This window comes from Strix uralensis, unplaced genomic scaffold (assembly GCF_047716275.1).
Source record: "Strix uralensis isolate ZFMK-TIS-50842 unplaced genomic scaffold, bStrUra1 scaffold_250, whole genome shotgun sequence".
Classification (NCBI taxonomy): domain Eukaryota; kingdom Metazoa; phylum Chordata; class Aves; order Strigiformes; family Strigidae; genus Strix; species Strix uralensis.
Window position 1 is genome coordinate 47,855 of NW_027436851.1, and position 21,569 is coordinate 69,423.

The 21,569-nt window shown below is 57.4% G+C and overlaps 2 protein-coding genes across 9 annotated transcripts in view; both read right to left on the minus strand.

Moving 5' to 3' along the window:
- The window catches only part of BICRA (BRD4 interacting chromatin remodeling complex associated protein), a 34,739-nt gene extending 28,673 nt beyond the window's left edge, over nt 1–6,066 (minus strand). For both annotated transcript variants that reach the window (XM_074857642.1, XM_074857641.1), the window contains exon 1: nt 5,862–6,066. In XM_074857642.1, coding sequence (XP_074713743.1) covers nt 5,862–5,949 — 88 coding nt within the window. In that variant the 5' untranslated portion in view covers nt 5,950–6,066. The remainder of the gene's footprint in view (nt 1–5,861) is intronic.
- A 10,464-nt stretch (nt 6,067–16,530) lies between these two features.
- On the minus strand, nt 16,531–21,561 carry LOC141938711 (E3 SUMO-protein ligase ZBED1-like). 7 transcript variants are annotated; one of them, XM_074857652.1, is made up of 4 exons: nt 21,049–21,561; nt 20,850–20,884; nt 20,426–20,537; nt 16,531–20,292 (listed from the first exon to the last, which is right to left on the minus strand). In XM_074857652.1, the coding sequence occupies exons 3-4, from the start codon at nt 20,520–20,522 to the stop codon at nt 18,251–18,253; spliced, it is 2,139 nt and encodes a 712-aa protein (XP_074713753.1). In that variant the 5' UTR covers nt 20,523–20,537; nt 20,850–20,884; nt 21,049–21,561; the 3' UTR covers nt 16,531–18,250. The 7 variants fall into 7 exon arrangements, with proteins under 7 accessions (XP_074713753.1, XP_074713752.1, XP_074713754.1 ...); XM_074857651.1 differs by having other exon boundaries at nt 20,426–20,567; XM_074857653.1 differs by lacking the exon at nt 20,850–20,884.
- Between the last annotated feature and the right edge of the window lie 8 nt (nt 21,562–21,569).

Sequence of the window (21,569 nt, forward strand, 5' to 3'; positions counted from 1 at the left end):
ACCCCTAGGTCAACCCCCCCGCTCTGCGATTTTGGTGAAAAATTCGATATTTAAACGCTCCCAGGGCTTTCGGCCGTTCCTCCTTCGCACGGGTGAGACGGAGACGTGGCAGCAACACCGCCAAGGTCCAAGAAGTTTCGGCCGGCGCCGGCAGAACCAGAGCCCGCGCCCCTTCCTTCAGGGATTTATTTTTATTTTAACCTACAAAAATCACGTGTGGAAACAAAAAAACCATTTTTTAACTCTTTCCGTGGACGCTTTGAGCCGCGTAAACCAGCGCTTCCGTCCTTCCCCGGGCGATTATCAACAACAAAAAGCCGGTTCGCAACCGCACGCCCGAAGCTCAAAGCGTTTTATCCCCGTTTCCATTTCGACGGGTGGAGAATCTGACAGCGCCAGACACCCGGGGAGCGGCAAAAAGGGGAGAAAAAACGTGATTTTGGCTGTCACCGCCCTCCCCGAGTCACAAAGAGGCAGCAGCTGCAGGTGAGGGCGGCTCGGGAAGAGCGTGGGACATCTCTTGCGATGGGAACGCCGTTAAAAACAAAAACATCGCAGCGTCCAGTTCCAACGTTAACCGTTACTCCAAACCCGCTGAAATCCACCCAAAAAGAACATCTCCTGTCTCGCGTCACCGCGACTCGCTCATCGCCGACCCCTTTTCACGCCCGACGTCGCGTCGAGGAGCCGCCCCGGCTGGCGGCCTCGACCCAAAGCGGCTGTTTTTGGGCCAGGAAAGCGTTTTCCTGGCAGCGACGGGGACTCGCACCCTCGCGGGCCGCCCGCCCTCCCCTCCCCCTGCGCCGCGCAGGATTTACTTGGGAGTTTTTTGTTGGTTTTTTTTTTTTTTTTCTTCTCGAAAATCATTTCCAGACTCGCATTCCCTCGACCGCAGCGGGAGGAGGAGGAGGAGGAATACAATGGGAAGCAAAGTGCTCGCTTTTTGGGGAAGGAGGGGGGAAACGTTCCGGGGCTGGATGAGGAAGAGGATGGAGGAGAAAGGCCGTTCCCGCTCTCCCCGGCCGACGAGCGGCTGCGGCGCGTTGTGCCGGCCCCGTTTTTGGGTCAAACTTAGAGATATCGCTCAAGGTTTTGCCGCTGGGAGTATCGTAAAGGTTGTTTTTCTGCTAAGGAGAGGTGTGTCGCCAACAGCAGACGGACAAACCCGTTAATGTGAGAGTGAGGGGTTGGTTGGTTTGGTTTTTTTTTTTTCCTTAGAGCGAGCAAATTTCAGAAAGAAATAAAGAGAAAAAAATGAGAGAAAAAGGAGAAATACACTCAACTAGACCCAGTCCCAGCAGGACACGGGTCTGAACCCGCAGGGGCTGCCTGAAAAGCCTCCGTTAACACCCACTTTCAGAGCCAGCTGATAGGAAAAAAAAAAAAAAAAAATAAACCTTGTTGGTTTTCTTACGTTCTCCAGAAATCCTTGTCCGAAAGGAGCAGAAAAAAAATAAAAATAAAGCTTTTTGCAGGTGCGTGCATCATCACGCGCCGATCTTTGACCTTTTCACCGAAACCACAATGGATGTTTCAACTACTTATGGTAGCAGAAACAACTTTCAACCACGCGCTGAATGTAAACTAAAGTGTTTCTGCCCTCGGCCCGCGGCGGCTGCTCCCAGCACCCCCGGCAGAGCCTTGTTTTGGCGGCTGAGGTTCAGTTCTCGCCGGACAGCGCTAAAAATGACAAAAATCGGGTCAATTTGCTGCTGGAGGAGGCGAGAGAGAGGGCTGGGGTGAGGGGGACACACACACACAGAGGAACCTGGGCTCAAAAAACGTGAGGAAGTTCACAGGGGGACGGAGCCGCCCCCACGGGGAGCAGCAAAGGTACCTCCGGGCCCCCGGCAAACAAATCGTCGAGATTTTCAAGTTTTGGCAAGCGTTTGCCCAGCCACCGCTGGCCGGGAGGATCAAAGGGCCCCGATGCAGCGAGACAAGGCGCAACCGTGGGTTTAAAGCCCCGCCGGAGGGTTTCAAAATACTCCGGGCTCTCGAATAGCAACAGCGGAGAGAAATCGGGGCCGCAACGGAGGCCCAAACCGCGGCCCGGCTCCGCGCGACGCCCAAGCGCCGCGAAGCGCCGTCGGGCGGCGGCTCGCCGCCTCTTTTACCGACGGGATAAACCCAGAGGGATGATTTTGGGGTTCACTGGGGTCTGAGTTAGACGGCGGCGGCGGTTTCCGCAGGGCGAAGAGCGGGACTCAGAGCGCGTGGACACCACCCCCGCGGCGCCTTCCCCTCCCTCAGCCACGCTGGAAGAGGCGAGCGCTGAGGAAGGGCCTCGAGCCCTCAAAAAGGGGCTTTTTGCGGCCCAAACTGGGACAAACCACCCCTCAAGGCGGCTCCTGGAGTCGCTTCTTTTATTCTTGAAAGCCGCGGCCTCGCCCGGAGCCTGTTTACGAAAACGTCCTCGCACCAGAGGTTTTTTGGCACGCGGCGGTTTTTTGCTGGTGAATTCGGGCAGGAAACGCCGGGCCCCTCTCTGCGAACAGCTTTGAGACCCTTTTCTAACCCCGCTGAGGATGGCCGCGGCGTTTCTCCTCGGCCCGCTCCAAGTTTCAGCCTTACGGGGCTGTTAATCAAGTCCTGAACATAACGAAGGCGACGCAATTAGCCAGCCTGGGCCTTGAGGAAGGAGGTTTTAGCCGCCCCCCCCCCCCCGCCCCAAATTAAGGGCAGGAGGGAAAAGGCGACGCGGAACGAAGCCGCTCACGGGTCGACGGCCGGAATTTAAAGGTGGGAGTTGGGATATTAGCGCAGGAAAAAGGGGGTTACGGCGTCAAAATCAAAGGAGGGCGGAGGAATCAACAAGTTCCGCACCAAAACACCTGGGAAAAGTCAGAGCGCGATAAGAGAGCGGCTCGCGCCCACCGTGGCAACGGCCCGCTGCCGAAATTAAAAATTCCGCTCTACTACAGGATGAAATTTAGCTACTACTGAGGAAAAAAAAAAACCTCCACTAACACGGCGCCGTCGAGGCTGTATTTTGAACGTTTCTCTCTCCTATAGAGACTTAAATTTAGCGTTAAGTCTCTCGCGTCGTGAAAAACCAAGTGGAGAGAGGAACGCCGAGTCCCAAACCGTTCCCCTCAGGTTTTTTAATTTTTAATTTTTCTTGGGAAAAAGAGGAAGAGCAGAGGAATAAGGGAATGTTAATCTCAAAGTCCGGCCTCGGCCACGCACCGGGAAACACGTTACAACCAGCGTAAAGCCCCCGCAAAAGCGCCGCGTAAAAAATCGCCGCTCCCCCCCATATTCCACTCAAAAAAAAATAATTATTTAAGGACACGATTTAAGTATTAAGTAGAGTTTCCCCGCAGAAGCGAGTCCTTTTCACGGGGATTCCCGGGAAAGCCGAGGCATCGCGGGGAGAAGGCGGCACCTCGCAGGGACGGCAGAACTTTTTATTTATCACCCAAACGTTTTCTGGCGCAAAGTGGATTTTTTTTTTTTTCGCACGCGACGGACGCGGTTTCCGCTCTGGTTTTTGGTCAGGTGTGGCCTGGGCCAAGCGGGGTGGTGGAGGGAAAGAGGAGAAGAGCGATCAGGCGTGTTCCAGGCCGCTGGGTTTCTCCCCCGACACCCAAATGGTGTTGGGAAAAGTGGGAATCGGTGCAAACGGCGTTTGAGGGAAACGCTCCAGCTCCGTAAAAAAAACGGAAACACCTCCAGGAGAGTTTATTTCCAACCGCCGTGCTCTTATTCAGGGGATACTACGTGGGATTTTACTTCCAGCCTCCATGCTCTTACTCAGAGGATACTATGCGGGATTTCGCTTCCAGCCCCCTACTCAGCGGATCCCGGCCAGGCCGCGTGCGCAGGGACAGGGAGAGACCGGCCAAGCACATCGCTTCAAATTTCCCCCCTGAACGCTCTGAACTAAGGAAGAGGTTTGGCTTTCGGCGAGGGGACGCTACAACCGCTCGGATCCAACCCAACCGCCGGGGCCAGCGAGCTTTAGCGTCCGTCTGTCTGCGCTTCAGCGTCCCTCTGTCCCAGCCGCCCGCGACCCAGAGAAGCGGCGGCGAACTCCAGCCCCCCCGGCCCGCACCGGAGCCGCGGAAGAAGCTTTAGGAAAAGGCAGGAGCTCGGGCCCTCCCCACCCACGAAAAAAATTGGGGAAGGAACCGAGGACGGAGAGACGGGGCGACCGCTGCGGGAGCTCAGCGCCTGCCGGGGGGGCTGCGAGCGCCGAGGAGGCGATTTGTAAAAATCCAGGGGTGCGTCAGCGCGCGCCAGGGGCTGCCCCCGCGTTTTGGGGGGGGGGGAATCGTTCACCTGTCTGCGACTCTGAAGCGAAAGGAGGAGCGGTGGGGGGGAACAACCAGGGGACAGGTGCCCTATCACCTTCTCTCAGTCTAGGAACAGTAATAATAATAATAATGATGATGTCAGCACAATGAGTTAAAAAAGCCAAAAAAAGTTAAAATCGAACGCAAACAGCGTCACCACAAACCCGGGGGGACGAGGCAACAGCACAAAAATGACACCATTTGGGCAACCGCTCACCGGATGAGGGGACCCCCAGCACGGCCCCCCCCCAAGCCCGGCCCCCTCCTCGCACCAGTGGGGGGCAAAGACAAACCCCAAAGGTGCCCCCCCCCCCCCCCGCCTCCTGCCTCAGTTTCCCTTTGGGTCAAACAAACCCTTTCACCAGCTCAAACCACTAAAGTTCTGAGGGGGAACAGCACAACCGGGCACCCCGGGAGAGGCACCAGGAGCGAGGGCGGGATCCAGGGAATTGCCGAAAACTGAAAGGAGGGAAAAATCACCTCAAAAAAGCCGCAAGGAAACGACGGAGCCCACAGAAACCAAAACCAGGGCCACAAGCCCGGCATCGTTCCCGCAAAAAAGGCAAAGCCAAAACCACTTCGCGACCGGTAAATCCATTTCAAAATGAAGCTGCGAGCGGCAGACGAATGAAAACTAGAAGAGAATTTTGAAGAGCCACGAACTGTCGTTTATTCCGCGAACGTATTTTTAACGCCCCGAGGGGAAGGACTCGGGGGGGGCCGCAACGCGCCGTTCCGGCCCCCAACTGACCCCAACAGCCACGTAGTTACTTTTTTCAGCAGAACATCCCCCCGCACGGCGTTTTTCCCCCTAAAATAGTCCCCTCCCGGGGTTGGCGGGGGGTGGGATGAGATGCGGGGCGCAGCGGCAGGCCGGAGCGCGGCTTTGGGGAGGACGAGCCGCCGGTGGGAGCCCCCGGGGGGGGCGAGACCGGGCACGGCGAGGATTGAGGCGGGGGGGGTAAGGGGGGGGTTTAACCCCGCGGCCAAGCTTTCCGCTCCCCCTCCGTGCCGGCGCTCCCGGAGCCATCCGAGGGCATCCCCGGGAGCGGGAGGAGGAAGAGGAGGAGGAGCGGACAGCCAGGCCGGCAGCAGCTCCGCACCCGTTTCCCCCCCCCCGCTTCTCCGCCTCGCCCGGGGTTGGGGGGGGACGGGGACGCGGAGGGCGCTTCCCGGAGGGCCCGGCGGAGGGAGGGAGGGGAAAGGAGTGGGGGGGGGCGCCGGCAGCGCCCCCTCTTTTCAGCCGGGGTTGGGGGGGTGTGGGGGTGTCGGAGGGGGGGGGAGGCGGAGGGCACCGTCCCCTTTTTTGGGGAGGTACATTGTGTTCCGGAGACGTGACCCGCAACCGCCGCACCGGGAGCCTGTCGGGGAGGAGGGAGAAGAAGGGGGGGGGGGGGGGGGGGGGGCGGCGGGGAAGGAAGGGGTGGGGTGGTGGTGGGGGGGGCGGATAAGAGGCGGCGGGGCCGGTGCCCCGGGAGGGGGCAGCTCCCCCCCCCGCCCCCCGCCGCAGGTAGCGGCGTTAAAGCGATTTAAAGCGAAATCGCTGCATTGTGAGAAACTCACCGTGATGTTTGAGCAGCAGTCGGCGCGGGGTCTCCCAGACATCCCCGCACGGGCTCCGGAGCCAGGACCCCGCCAGGCACCGACACATAGAGGTTCAACGCGCTGCCTGATCGCCGGCCGCCGCCCCGCCGAGCCGCCGCCGGGCAGCGCCGGGACCGGCAGCGCCGGGGGCACCCCGGGGGTGCGGGACAAAATAAACGCACACCCCGCCGCCCCCCAGCCCCCCCGCGCGACGCATTTGCATACGACACGCCCCCTCCCCCCCCCCAACAGCCGCCCGCCCGCCGCCGCCACGCCCAAAGAGCCGGGCTGCGCCCTGGGCCTGGCTTAGCTAGGAGCGGGCCCAGTAAAGCCCGGCCTGCTGGGGCCTCCCGGGTTTGGGGAGGGGGGGCCTCACGGCCTGCCGGGGCCTCCTGGAGCTGGGGGGGGGCCTACGGGTCTGGGGGGCCCCTCAAGGCCTGCCAAGGCCTCCCGGGTTTGGGGGGGCCCCTCACAGCCTGCTGGGGCCTCCCGGGTTTGGGGGGGGGGGGAGCCCTCAAGGCCTCCCAAGGCCTCCCGGGTTTGGGGGGGCCCTCACAGCCTGGTGGGGCCTCCCGGGTTTGGGGGGGGGCGCCCTCAAGGCCTGTCAAGGCCTCCCGGGTTTGGGGGGGCCCTCACAGCCTGCTGGGGCCTCCCGGGTTTGGGGGGGGGGGGCCCCCTCAAGGCCTGCCAAGACCTCCCAGGTTTGGGGGGGGGTCCCCCTGGGTCTGTGGGGGCCCTCCCAGCCTTCTGGGGCTCCTCCCAGGTTGGGGGGGTCCTCACGGGTTTTGGGACACACACCCCCCCCCCCATCCCCATAAATCCTCCCTGCTCCCAAGCACCCGTTTTTGTACGAAACGGAGAAAAATCTGGGGGCTACAGGGGTGTCCTGGGGCTGGCAGGCTGTGTTAAAACCCTCCCAAACTGGGGTTACCTCACCCCCAGGGGGGCTGCCCCCGTGGTTTTGGGGGTGGGGGGGGGAAAAGGACCTGTCCCCCTCATACACCACCAAGGTTTATTAGCAGCAGGATTGGGCCCTGCTGGGGAAAAAAAAAAAAAAAAAAAAGGTGATTAAACACGATTTTACTGATTTAATCCAGCCAAAGGTAGCGCTCATAATCAGATCAAAGCTCCAGAAATCCCCCTGGCCAGCACGCACCCCCTTTTTTTAATTTTTTTGAGTGTTTTTAGAGGGCCGCTCTGCCAAAAACCGGGCGTCGATACGGCAAAGCCACGAGAAAACCCCCACAAAATGGGCTGGCAGAGACCCACGGGCAGGTCTGAAGCCCCAGGTTTTTTTTACTTACAGTTGCCCAAGCGCTTTTATAGATAAATAAACCAATAAAACGCTCGCAATTACTTTTAATACACCCGGGACTGTGTCACCCGGCCAACGAGCACACGCACAGGACACCCAAAATATTGTGGATGGGGCAAAAGGAGATTTAAGTCACCAGTTAACAACTTTTCTCCCATAAAATTTGTTTTAGATTCAGCATCACGCCTTCGTAAAATACATTTCTCCGGGTGAATCCTGGGTGAAAAATTAAAAAGATGTGGAATAAAACCAGAAAGGGAGGAGCGGGTCTGCTGGTGACTCACCACGGGCCCGATCCTGCGTTTTTGGAGCAGAGGGGCGCTTGGATTTAACACTTTTTTAAAACGCTGCGAAGAACGTTTTGTCTATATTCCCCTACAAAGGGGAAAACTGGATTTAACAAGCGTCAGGATTGACAGGACGCTTAAAACCTGCTTCCTGCTCAAGGCAAGATGGGAAAAAAAACCCCCCCGCGTTAAGGCGAGATGGGAAAAAAAACCCGTATTTGCCGGTTTTAGGCTGGATTTTTGTCGGGATAAAGCCCTGCGCAGCGCTGGCCCGGCCTCCCCGCCGGCGCGCCCGGGCAGCCCAGCGCCGGGCCCAGCCCAGGGTCCTCGACATCCCAGTTACAAACTGGTTGAGCCGGCGAAGAGGCTCGGCTGGCGATTGGCGAGGTGCAGGCAAGGGGAGGCAGGGCCAGGCGCTTCGCCCGCGCCCTGATTAGGCGGGTTAAATGTGATTGACCAGTGCGAGTAATTAATCTGCGAGAGGCCGGGCTTGGGGCTTTGTTTATACCCCTGGATTGGCTGGATTTGAATTGGATATATGTTCTCTTGGTACCTGGGTGGGACCTCGCGGGGGTTTATTTTGGTGCGTTACGCTATAAAAGCGCGGCGCTGGCGTCCGCCGTCGCTCTCCGCCGGTAACACCGGGGCCTCGCCAGGAGCCGTTGACCGGGTACGGTGGTGGAAGCTGATCAGGACTCTGGGCTGTTCTATCGGGAGGAAAAGGAGATGCTTACAAATGCTTTACAAAAAAAAAAAAAAAAAAAAAGCAGCGCTTACAAAAAATAAAAAACAACATTTAAGCCACATGACGCACCCTTGTGCTCAACTATTTTTTTTTTTTTCCGGTCCCAGAGCGCCGAAACAAACCAAGCAGAGTCTGCCATGCCTAAAAAAAAAAAAAAACAAACCAAACAACAAACCGCTTGGCAGAAAGCCACCGTAAGCGATAATTCGACTAACCCATGGGACAGGACGTGTTTCTTCCCTGGAAGGATGTTGCTATCAACAGCGCCTGCAAAACACGGGGTTGATTTCCAAACGGGAAGCGTTAATAACGTCGTCAGGAGGAAGATTTTTGTCGCTCGTGACGGCAACTTTACAACTGAACAAGTGGTCCCTCGGCAAAAAAAAAAAAAAAAAAACCCCTCTCAGCGTGGAGGGAAGCTCAGGGCAGCATCCCTGAACACGGGCAAAATCCTTCGGCGGAGCAAAACGATCCACCTGCACCCATCAAAGTTCAGTAAAAACCCTCTTCTTAAGAAATAAAAGCATCAGTCATCTCACGCAGCGCACTAATTAATTAGTACGATACCCACGCGGACACGAACGTGCACTCTGGACAGGAACTTGGCAAAGCAGAGCAACAAATGAAACCCCCAAACGCTGCTATTTTTAGATTGGCTTAAAATACGCAGCTGATGACTAACAGAATTACATACCAATTTTATGTAATAACACCCGAACACTTCAAGGTTTGTTCATCATCTCCTCGCGAGCGATTCTCGCTTTAACCACTAGACTGCAGCAGCAGGAGTCGCTGCGACACCTTTCCGATTAAAAACAATATTGTTTATTTACTTTCAGGTGATTTTTTTTTTTTTTTCCTCCTCCCACTTCTCCCAAATTGCTTCGCCAGGATCCAGGTGGCTCCCACCAGCTGCTTCATCAACCAGACCAAGACCACAACCCTGATAATATTTTTCTGTGGTGCAGTTGAAGCATCATTACAATTAAAGATGTAGGAATGGCCTGGCACTCCTCCTGGGACAGAGAGGCATCCTGCTAAAATCAACCGATGTAAATTCCTTAAAATCATAACAGTAAAGAAATAAATAGTGAGGGGAAAAAAAAAAACCAAAACAAAAAGTACTAAAAATAGCTTGGAGACGGTGCTTAAAGGGATCCTGATGAGCTGCAGCACCCCACCTTCTGTCACTTTGAAGGTTTCTGGGTGTTTTACAGCCACCAGTTACTGAGGTAACACTACTCCATGAAGCAATATTCCCACTTCACAGGGGAACAATCAGGTTGGATAAATAATTTAGACAAAGCCAGCCTGCAAAACACCCAGACACGAGGCACGCTTGGCCGTTCTTTGAGGCTCAACTGAAGTTGTACAGATTAGCCCTTTCCTCCACCTTCCTCAGAGCTTTGTCCCCTCACCCACATTTCCAGCCTCTTCCCCAAGCCCTCCCTCACAAAACACCCCCCCCACCACCACCACTCTATCCCCCTATTTCCCACCCAAACTTCCACCTTTTACCATGCCTCTCCGCCCACACGAACACCCATTCCCTCCACACACAGCCGCCTTGCCCACGCCCACAACACCTCTCACCTCCTCCCCACACCTCCAACAAAATGGCGCCGCCGCCTCAGGCCTTTAACCGCCTCAGCCCCGCGACCCCGTCACGTGACGCCGCCCGCAGGCGACAGGGCGGGAAGAGCCGGGGCGCGGGACGACGGGCGAGGCGGCGGCGCCGGTGCTGGTGAGGGGAAACCTCTCCAAACCCATCCCTCCCTTTCCTCCCTTCAGGCTCCCGGGCAGCCCCACACGGGGGGGCTGGAGCGCCCCTTTCCCTCCTCCCCACACAGAATCCTCAGGGAGAGTCCCCCAAACCCCACAACCCCGGTGTTCTGCAGGCTCCTGCAATGCCGGAGCCATGTTTCCCTCAGGGAGAGCCCCTCAGATCCACAATCCTGACCCACTGCAGCGTCCTGAAGGGTGGAGCAGCTTTTCCCTCAGGGAGAGCCCCCCAAACCCCCAATCCTGACCCTCTACGTCTTCCTGCCAGGCTGGAGCAGCATTTCCCTCAGGGAGAGCCCCCCAAACCCCCAGTCCTGACCCTCTGCAGCCTCCTGCCAGGCTGGAGCAGCATTTCCCTCAGGGAGACCCCCCCAAACCCCCAATCCTGACCCTCTGCATCCTCCTGCCAGGCTGGAGCAGCATTTCCCTCAGGGAGAGCCCCCCAAACCCCCAATCCCGACCCTCTGCAGCCTCCTGCCAGGCTGGAGCAGCATTTCCCTCAGGGGGAGCCCCCCAAACCCCCAATCCTGACCCTCTGCATCCTCCTGCCAGGCTGGAGCAGCATTTCCCTCAGGGGGAGCCCCCCAAACCCCCAATCCTGACCCTCTGTGTTGCGGGAGGATATCAGACCTGCACAACTCTATGAGAGTTATAACAAGCAAAGCCGTTTATTCTTCCAATAGTACATACTTATGCTCTCGCCAAACCTCTTAATGCATAATTAGCAAATCAGCAATTAGACAGCTATCTACCTTTTCTCCTATCAGCACGAGACCCCTCTGACACGCGCTGTGCAGACCAGTCACCTTCTCGTTCACGCGGCCGTAACTTCTCACAGGTCAGTACTTTTCCAAGTTCAGCGTTGCAGCTGTCCGTTGTTTTCCTCTGCCACCTCGGCACAACTCGGCAGTTTCTGATCTTTCTCCCAAGGTCTCTTTCTCATCAGAGCCTGGCTGCTTCTCAGGGGCTGCGCAGGGCTGACAGGCTGATGCCTCCCACATCTCCCTCTCCTTTGTTTTACAGCTTCACCCGCAAGACTGTTTCAGAGCTTTATCAATTAAGGTTTAGAAAAACTTCAAAAAACACAGAATACCTAAAACAATTCTACAAAAGGCTAAAAATAAAACAGCAGTTACAGTTGCTAGTTGAAAAGACTAGGACGGTCTTTGAGTAAGTGTTACAAAACAAGGACGATACAGAATAGCACACTTAGTTACCGGGGTACTAACGTTCAGATCTGCAGCTGCTGGGGAACCCTGGGTGCAGCGAGGATTTAGAGTGCCCTTCCTCGCAAACCACAAATCCTACGCGATGCGTCCATCCGTAGGTGAGGCATCCAACATCGCTGCAAGCAGGTCCAGCCTCATATATCTAAATCAGCAGGCCAAAATAACTGGCAATTTTCTTTGAGCGGAAACGTCTGATCTCATCCTCCTGTTGGGTCCCACCCAGAGCCTGGCCACCACTCAAGGGGGAAAACCAAGGGAGTTTCTAATAAGGTTAAACACTTGAGTTCTTAATTCTTAATACTGTTAAATAAAGGACGTTGAATACACACATTCTTACAGCATTTCATCCTGATTAATAACTACACTTTGTCTAAGCTACATCTTTCGCAAGTGGCTAGTAAGCCTATATATCTCATCAAGGAGTTGCAATTACTGTCAGCATTTTCTCTTAAAAGAGTTGGGAACCGCAGTGTGATTAAGGACAGACATAGTGTATTTGGTCCCATTGCAGCAGCAAGCATTACCCATCCATTCTGCTTAAATGACCAGTCGAAGAGACCGTGAACTGTCGGCACAGGGGCACCCACAGCACCCACAGCCGGCTCCTGAGTGTCCACCAAAAGCTGCCTCTCACGCCTCAGGTGTGGTCGCACACACCTTGCCGGTAACCACCGGGGACCGTGACCTGTGGAGACACAACATAACCTCTTCCCCGGGTTATTAAAGGATCTGGTCCTGCCCAGTTACCAATTCCCAGGTTTTTTGCTAACACTTGGGCCTTGCCCTGGACTTGTTGATCTGGTATCTGCGACGAGAAGTGATGCAATATTGACGGCACCTGTGAGACAGGGGAAATGTTTAAAAAGTTCATGACATATAATGCCTTATTTAGCCTTTCGTGAGGTGTAGATTGATCCCCTCCATCTCCCCCTTTTTGTTGTTGCAGTGGATGCTTTAGCGTGCCATGCGTACGCTCCGCAACGGCCTGTGCGGTCGGTGATGGGGAATGCCGGGCAGATGCTTGACTCCCGGCTGCGTGGCAGGACGCAGACACCGCTCCAGAAAAGGTATCAACAGACACAGGTACGTATTTTAACGTTCCAAATGCAGCGAAGTGAGTGACATCAGATTGCTGTAATTCCGAGGAGGTGAGTGCCCGAGGGCTGACACCACTGGCTGTTGAAGAGAGGGAGTCCTCTGGCACTCAGGGCAAGTGGCGGTGATGTCTTTAGCCTGACGCCTTGATAAAGAAAACTGGTTTTGTATTGCCCTGGTGGCAATTTGGTGGAAAAAATGCATGTGAAAGCCGAGCTTGCTCAAAGGCATTTGTATTAGCCATGTAACATGTGCATGGTAACTGGAACAAGGATACACGCAGGTTCCTGACCAGCAAGTAGTGGGAGGCGCTGCCTACCTGTCATAATGCACTTTTTTTTTTTTTTTTCCCCTCCATTTCCCACCGGTCCATATACTCCTGTTGGTATCAAGGATACCGTGGTATCTAATGATGTTACTGACTCGGAGGCTGCTAAGTCCACGCCTGATCGGTATCAACTAAATTATTATAAACCACCACTGATTGCAATATTTGATTAGTGTCTTTTTATTCACACTTGTGCCTGGAGCTCCCCCTATCTTCTTCCAGTGTTTTAAAATACAGCCGAGGGGACTCTCTGACTATTCCCCCACTCTGGCCACTTCCCATTTCATCTACTTTACCTTAACACGCTACCCGATCAAGCTGACAATACCCCCTGAGGCAGATGGTACAAGGGCGCACTCTCCCCACAGAGTACGCACCTAAATTCAAGACAACAATTAACACAGAATTAATTACTGCCTCCCGCTAGAGGAGATATCTCACCTATGACACTTCAAACACTGAGCCAGAACAAACAGGCAGCACTGGTGACCCAGCGGGCGGGCCGTAGGGCGCTCTGTCCTAAGGAATGTGCCCTCGTCCTGCACTGCCCCCCCACCGGTACAGAGCCTGCCCTGCGCTTCGTTCCTCTGCGGCCGCTTCCCTCGCGGGATAACGGAACTGCGGCTCAGAGAACTCCGCACTCCGCAGCTGGGCTGCGCCTCACACCCGCAGAACAGTCCCACACCCACACAAAGGGGCTCTGACACTTATTACTCACACAACATCAAATGACAAACACTACAAACATCAAAACACCGTTAAGAATATATAAAGCCATTGCCAGTTGATTATGTGCCTCGTCCGGAAAATTCCCCCTTCCTTGTTTTAAAATCAAGGCTTTTGGTGTCCTGACCATCAGAAAGGTTTAAAGTTAGTCCTTTTAGAATGGACAAGGGACTCCGCATCCCAGTGTCAGCACCTTCTGTGAAAAACTGCCGCTTTCGGTGTTCGGGGGAGGCGGCACGGACGATCGCGCGGTGCCAGACGGCCGCAGGCAGTCGCTCCGCGCCGGGGGGGCTCGGGGAGGCCCGGGACCACCGCCGCCAACTCGGCGCTTTAAGAGTGTCCGAAACCAACTTCCAAGTGGTCGCCAGCTCACTGCCATGCTGATCCCCCTTGGAAATAGCATCCCACAGCTGTTCACTGATTCCAGCCATTTTGCTGGTTCAAAGGCTGTGAGGGTATCGGCAGGATAGCCGTGGTTTCTGCACCATTTAAGTGACTTTCGTACAGAAGTTTCATTATAAGTTATCCCTCTCTTACAGAGTATATGCAGCAGGAGTCTGACAGTGGCCGTCTCCTCTGCGGACTTGTTCTGCCCCATGCTGCCCCCGACTGATCACCTCTCCCGGGTGAGTTTTCCGTCGATCGGCTGTTCTCCTACATCACAGCCCCGCTGCAGACGGTACCTCCAACTGGGGATCCTCCCGCGGCGTCTTCCGCGCTCCATCCTGGCACATCGGGGTCACGATGCGGGACGGTATCGGACCTGCACAACTCTATGAGAGTTATAACAAGCAAAGCCGTTTATTCTTCCAATAGTACATACTTATGCTCTCGTCAAAGCTCTTACTTCATAATTAGCAAATCAGCAATTACACAGCTATCACCCTTTTCTCCTATCAGCATAACACGCCTCTGACACGCGCTGTGCAGAACAATCAACTTCTCGTTCACGCGCTGTTCACACGGCGGTAACTTCTCACAGTCCAGTACTTTTTCAAGTTCAGTGTTGCAGCTCTCCACTGTTTTTCGCTGACAACTTGGCACAACTCGGCAGTTTCTTATCTTACTCCCAAGGTCTCTTTCTCATCAAAGCCTGGCTGCTTCTGAGGGGCTGTGAGGGGCTGACAGGCCCACGCCTCCCACACCTCTGCAGCCTCCTGCCAGGCTGGAGCAGCATTTCCCTCAGGGAGAGCCCCCCAAACCCCCAGTCCTGACCCTCTATGTCCTCCTGCCAGGCTGGAGCAGCATTTCCCTCAGGGAGAGCCCCCCAAACCCCCAATCCTGACCCTCTGCAGCCTCCTGCAAGGCTGGAGCAGCATTTCCCTCAGGGAGAGCCCCCCAAACCCCCAATCCTGACCCTCTACGTCCTCCTGCCAGGCTGGAGCAGCTTTTCCCTCAGGGAGAGCCCCCCAAACCCCCAGTCCTGACCCTCTGCATCCTCCTGCCAGGCTGGAGCAGCTTTTCCCTCAGGGAGAGCCCCCCAAACCCCCAATCCTGACCCTCTACGTCCTCCTGCCAGGCTGGAGCAGCTTTTCCCTCAGGGAGAGCCCCCCAAACCCCCAGTCCTGACCCTCTACGTCCTCCTGCCAGGCTGGAGCAGCTTTTCCCTCAGGGAGAGCCCCCCAAACCCCCAGTCCTGACCCTCTGCATCCTCCTGCCAGGCTGGAGCAGCTTTTCCCTCAGGGAGAGCCCCCCAAACCCCCAATCCTGACCCTCTGCATCCTCCTGCCAGGCTGGAGCAGCTTTTCCCTCAGGGAGAGCCCCCCAAACCCCCAATCTTGACCCTCTGCAGCCTCCTGCCAGGCTGGAGCAGCATTTCCCTCAGGGGGAGCCCCCCAAACCCCCAATCCTGACTCTCTACGTCCTCCTGCCAGGCTGGAGCAGCATTTCCCTCAGGGAGAGCCCCCCAAACCCCCAATCTTGACCCTCTGCAGCCTCCTGCCAGGCTGGAGCAGCTTTTCCCTCAGGGAGAGCCCCCCAAACCCCCAATCCTGACCCTCTGCATCCTCCTGCCAGGCTGGAGCAGCATTTCCCTCAGGGAGAGCCCCCCAAACCCCGAATCCTGACCCTCTGCATCCTCCTGCCAGGCTGGAGCAGCATTTCCCTCAGGGAGAGCCCCCCAAACCCCCAATCTTGACCCTCTGCAGCCTCCTGCCAGGCTGGAGCAGCATTTCCCTCAGGGAGAGCCCCCCAAACCCCCAATCCTGACCCTCTATGTCCTCCTGCCAGGCTGGAGCAGCATTTCCCTCAGGGAGAGCCCCCCAAACCCCCAATCCTGACCCTCTGCAGCCTCCTGCCAGGCTGGAGCAGCATTTCCCTCAGGGAGAGCCCCCCAAACCCCCAATCCTGACCCTCTATGTCCTCCTGCCAGGCTGGAGCAGCATTTCCCTCAGGGAGAGCCCCCCAAACCCCCAATCCTGACCCTCTACGTCCTCCTGCCAGGCTGGAGCAGCATTTCCCTCAGGGGGAGCCCCCCAAACCCCCAATCCTGACCCTCTACGTCCTCCTGCCAGGCTGGAGCAGCATTTCCCTCAGGGGGAGCCCCCCAAACCCCCAATCCTGACCCTCTGCATCCTCCTGCCAGGCTGGAGCAGCTTTTCCCTCAGGGAGAGCCCCCCAAACCCCCAATCCTGACCCTCTGCAGCCTCCTGCCAGGCTGGAGCAGCATTTCCCTCAGGGAGAGCCCCCCAAACCCCCAATCCTGACCCTCTACGTCCTCCTGCCAGGCTGGAGCAGCATTTCCCTCAGGGGGAGCCCCCCAAACCCCCAATCCTGACCCTCTACGTCCTCCTGCCAGGCTGGAGCAGCATTTCCCTCAGGGGGAGCCCCCCAAACCCCCAATCCTGACCCTCTGCAGCCTCCTGCCAGGCTGGAGCAGCATTTCCCTCAGGGGGAGCCCCCCAAACCCCAGTCCTCGTGTCAATGCACATTTAAGCTCCCGAATCCGCCCTGGGGGGGGTAGAGGGGCCTCGGAGCATCAGCCTGTTGTAGCTCTGCCCCCACCCTCTCGCTTTTGGCGGATTGGTTTGATTTTTCCACCCAATATGTGGTGTTTAACAGCACAGCCGGGGAGAACGAGGTTGTGCCACCGCGTCCCCCCGCACCTCAAAATCAACTCCACACCACTGAGAAGAACAAAGCTTGGTTGAACAGTGTTTACTGAATTAAAAAAAAAAAAAAAAATTAAGTATAAAATCCGTTTGTTTTCTAACTTGGTGCATGTTTGAGGCTGGAGAAGCACCTCGGCTCTTCCCGCCCTGGAAAAGCGCTCGGTGAAGCCGTGGAGAACCTTTTGCCGAAGGGATTTGGGAAGAAAAGCCGCGATTTTGGGTGCACGGCGTGTTTTGACAACTTGTTTTGGGGTTTTCTCAGCGGTTCGAGCCAACGGTTGGCGTCGAGTTTGGCAGAAAGAAACGCTCGGCGTTTCCGATCGTGGACGCCGCACGTGTCTGAGCCGGGTAAGCCTTGGAGTTTTGGTTTTTGGGTTTTTTTTAATGTGTTTTCCCCTCAGCTTGTTAAACTGGGTTCTCGAGTAGCGGCTGTAAAAATTCTTGGGCTTCTCTTGCTGGTTGTGCTCTGAAGAATTAAATAATTGAAGCAAAGTTCATTCCGCTTTGTGGGCGCGTCGTGCTTGAAAAGCAACCGCTCCCTCGGCCACGGCGGGGGTCAAGACGGACCCGTTTTATCCCCAAACCCCTCCTAAAAGTTAAAGCTTGAGACCACAAACCCCGCGGAGCCCCGGGGGTGCTCCCAGGCTGCAGCTTCTCAGTTGGTTTGTGGCTGCAGAACGTGAGGGACGGGGACACGAGGGGTCTTGTCCCGCGGAGGCGCCGCTGCCGTCGCTCCTGAAAGCGGGGTTTGCTTAGGTCGGGTGTAAATCCAGGTCTTGTCTCCGCTGTTGTTACACCAGGAGGGACAAAAGGCTTTTTTGGTGTTGCCAGGCCACCGGATTGTCACAGCTTTGTGTAATTTTTACTAATTTTAATTTAGGCTGAAAGTCCGCAGCCAGTAAAGGACCCGTCTTCAGGATAAAAATCTTTACCCAAAGCAGGAGGCGGCTGCCAACATCGTCCTTTCGCTTCTCATCACTTGTATTTTTTTAAAAAAAAAAAAGTCAAAAAGGAAGTTTTTTCTCTTAGCCCTTACGATGCCGAAGGGAAACCAGCCGCCTTCCCAAAGCAGAGACGGTCGCTGAAGTCAGCAGCAGCCCTGGAAGCGGCTGCGAGGACGGAGAGTTTTAGCAGTAACGCTCAGGGAAAAAAAAAAAAAAGAGCTGGAAGGCGGCTGGAAACGGGGCTGTTTCCTTCAAAAAAACCAAAAAAAGTGGGATGTGGCAGCACTGAGAGATCTTAATTATCGATAGAGCTGCCAGGACGTGGCTCGTGCCCCGGCGCAAGATCCTGAGTGATTTTGGGTGTGCGCTGATGTATCTCGCGGGTGTTGGGGTGACACCCCAACCGGCCTCGGGGCTCCCTCCCCCCCCCTTCCAGGTGGTTGTGGGCAAGTTAATGGTGTTGGCACAGCCCGTCTGGTAGCCACGTGGGCCACCAGCATCAACCAGGCCGGCCGGCAGCTCGGCACCCAGCCAGGCCTGGTTTTACCTCCCAGCTTGCCCGCGGCCGGCGCCGCTTACGTGCGAAAACCCACCCAGGCGCGGCCTGAGCCTGGCTTTAGGGAGCTCGAGGATGCGCCGTGGGCTTTAGGCCTGGCCTAAGCCCTGCGGTGAGCACCCGGCTGGCTCTGAGGGGGAGGAGGGCTGAGGGGAGAGCGAAGGCGTCGCGCCCCGGGACGGCGGCGCTCCGAGGTGAGGCTTAGGCGGGAGTTGGCAGAAATCCTCGGCGCTGGCCGGCGGGGGCCTGCGTCAGCGCGGGGTCCTGTTGCGAGCCTCGTTACCGTTCCTCATCGCTTCTAAAAAATCAAAATTCTGATGCAGGAAGAGGATTTGATCGAGGTTTTCCGGCGCCAGGACGGCTCGCCGGTGCTCCAGCGCGCTCTCGCCGGTGCCGAAGGCTTGCTCGGGCAGGACGGCGGTAGCCGGCACGGCCAGGTATTGCCGGCTGAGCCGCGCCACGGCCGGGAAACGATGCTCGTTGCTTTTCCACCAGCGCAACGGGTCGGTGCTGCGCTTGCAGAGCGGCTCCACGATGTAATTTTCCAGCTGCTGGTGGATCTCGGGCATGCTCTCCGTCGGGTCCTTCCCCAGCAGGATGTCGTAGACGCTGGGGGACGACGCGCTCGAGCTTCTGTCCTTCCGCGCGGCGCCGTCGCTGCCGCCGCCTTCGGCTTTGTGCGGCGGGTTGGGCGCCCAGAAGGCGCCGGCGGGCGGGGATTGGGGGTTCCAAACCTGCGACAACATGGTTTTGACTTTTTTGTGCAGCTCGCTTCTTAAGCCGGGACTGAGAAAGCGCAGCTCCTTAAACCGCGGGTCTAAAAACGAAGCGATGGCCGCCGGGCTCTCCAACAACCTCTCGTCCTCCGCCAGCCCCCAGCGCCGCGTCAGCTCCGTCCGGATGTTGCCAACCACCGTTTTGAGGACGGCGCCGGCTTCTTCGGCTTGTCGACCGATGGCGCCCACCACGCCGTGGACGCAGGGCAGCAGCGAGGAGGCCGAGGCGTTCTGCTCCTCGCGGAGGAAGGCCGTGGCGATCTTGATGGTCCTCAGCACCGCGACTAAATCCTGGAGGAGCTTCCACTGGTGGTCGGCCAGCGCCGGGGCGCCCGCCGCGCCCTTGGGGTGCTCCTCCAGCACGGCCATCAGGGCCCACTTGAGCTCGAGGAGGCTCTCGCACATCTCGATGGTGCTCAGCCACCGCGTGCTCACGTCCATCACCAGCTTAAGCTTGGTTTTATTGATAGCCTCCAGTTTGCCGTTTAAGGAACGGGCGGCCTTGGCGTCCTGCTGGAAATACCGAACGATGCCGCGGGCGATGCTCAAAGCTTCCCGCACCGGTTCGACCTCCAAGCCGGCCTGGACGCAGAGCTGCAGGCCGCGCGCGGCGCAGCGCAGGCTGCTCCAACCGTACGCGTTCTGCGCCCGCTGCCCGCTCGCCGCCGCGCCCTGCGGCCCGTCCTGCAGCACGCAGAACACCGACCGCCCCGACAGCCCGAACTCCGCCAAAACGGCGTATAACTTCTCCCCCAACTCGCCCTCCCCGTCCTCCTGGCGCGCTCGCCGCGTCTCCATCACGCACCGCGCCCGCCGCCACTCCCCGTCGATGAAATTCGCCGTCACCGTCACGTAGCTCTGGCTCAGCCGCGACACCCAGAACTCGGCGCAGAGCACGATGGCCTGCGCCGTCTGCAGGTACCGCTCCAAATGCTGCTTGACGGCGCCGTAACGGTGCCAGAGCATCCCCGAGAGCTGCGCCGGCGACGGCAGCGTGAAATTAGGCTCCAGGTAACCGAGCAGGAGCCCGAATCCTTTATCCCTCACCACGGAGAGAGGGTGAAGATCGCGGAAAATCATCTCCAGCACCAGCTCCTGGAGGACGTCGGCGCGCGGCTCCGAGCAGGACGCGCCGGCGGGGAGGAGGAGGCCGCTTTCCGGCGGCGTCTGCCGGGCGCGTTTGGTGACGTTTTCGGCGCCGTAATCGGGTTCGGAGGCGGGATCGTCCTTGAGCTGCGGGGGGAGGAGGAGGGTGTCGCGGATGCTGTGCTTCCTCACCAGATGCTCCCGCATGGTCGTGGTGCTGTTGTGGAAGGAAAGCTGCTTCTTGCAGACGGTGCACTCCACGTAAGCGTCGCCCAGTTTGGTGTAATAATTCCACACTTTGGATTTCCGCCGGTCGCCGTACAGCGCGGCGCCGGCCCCCTCCTGCCCCCCGCCCTTCTCCCTCTTCCTCCTCGATGAAGGCCCCAGAGCGGCCGCCACGTGGTGGGGGGCGAAGACCCTCGGGGCGTCGTCTGAGGAGAGAAAAGCAACGAGCCACGTGGCCTCCGCGTCCGACCTCCGACCTCAAATTGCGTTCGGGGGAAACCTCCCGCGCCGATTTTTTTTTTTTTTTAAGGAAAAAAAAGCCAAAAATGGTGCACGTACCTTGCGTGGGCTGCGGGTAGGGCTGCGGGGGCAGAGCCGGCTCCTCCGTCGCCTCCTCCTTCGGCTGCGCCTCGCTGCCCTCGCCCTCCGGCTTCATGTTTTTCTGTAAAAACTGAGACATTCTGGGCCGGTTGGCTCCAACCTTGGCGCCGGTTTGCAGAGGGGGAAACAAGGACCATTAAAATGAGCCACGTGGCTACCGAGTTCAACCCGCCGGGGAGTTGCCAGGAGCGAGGGGCCGGGTGGGAAACGCTTTTGGGCGAGTTTCTGCCCCCACCCCGGGGCTTTTGTGTTTGGTGGTTTTTTTTTTTTTTTTGGGGGCTGAAAAATTTCACCAGGCCCACGGGTGGGAGTTTGGGGTTAAACCAGCACAAATTGGGAAAAACCACAATCCTCATTTAGCCGGCGGAGGGAATTTTCTCACCGTGTTTTGGCGAGGTGTCGCCGGAGGAACGGGGCCTGTAAATCGCATTAAATAATCACTTTCCCCCCCAAAAAAACGCCTGTGCCCAAACCTCACCGTTTTCAGTGCCGTGAATTCATCTTTTCACACCCGCAGGCAGCGGATTTCTGGGGATTTCACCCCAAAAACGTTTTCTGATGCGCTCTCATTAGATACTCACGCCTTCGTTAGCCGGAGTGCTCCCCTTTCACCGGGAAGTAATTAATCGAGGGCTGCTCTCGGAAGTTCCTGCTGGGGCTGGGGGGTGCATCGTTAATTTTTCCGCTCGGCTCGCGCTAATTAGCCGGAGCTTCATTAAGCGCCTTGCGGGAGGAGGCGGCTGAGTTGACCTGACCCCTCCTGCCGGTCGCTTGTCCCAGACCCTGTTTCCAGTTGGAGGGAGCAGCGGTGCCAGCCCTGTTTCCACCGTCAGGTCGTTGATGCCGCGATGTCGCCGCGATGTCGCCGCGATGTCGCCGCGATGTCGCCGCGGGGCTGCGGGCGCTCGCCTGACCCCGGGCTCCCTCACGGACACTCCCACCCGCCGCGACTCGTCACTCACGCCGGGCTCCAGCCCACCGCGTCAGCGCTGCGTCACTGGAACGCGTCAAAATGACCGAAAAACGCGAAAACGGCCCGTTTTGGGGCTGCAGGTGCCCTTGTGTCACCGCCCCCCCCCCCCACCCCGCGCCGCGGGGAAGC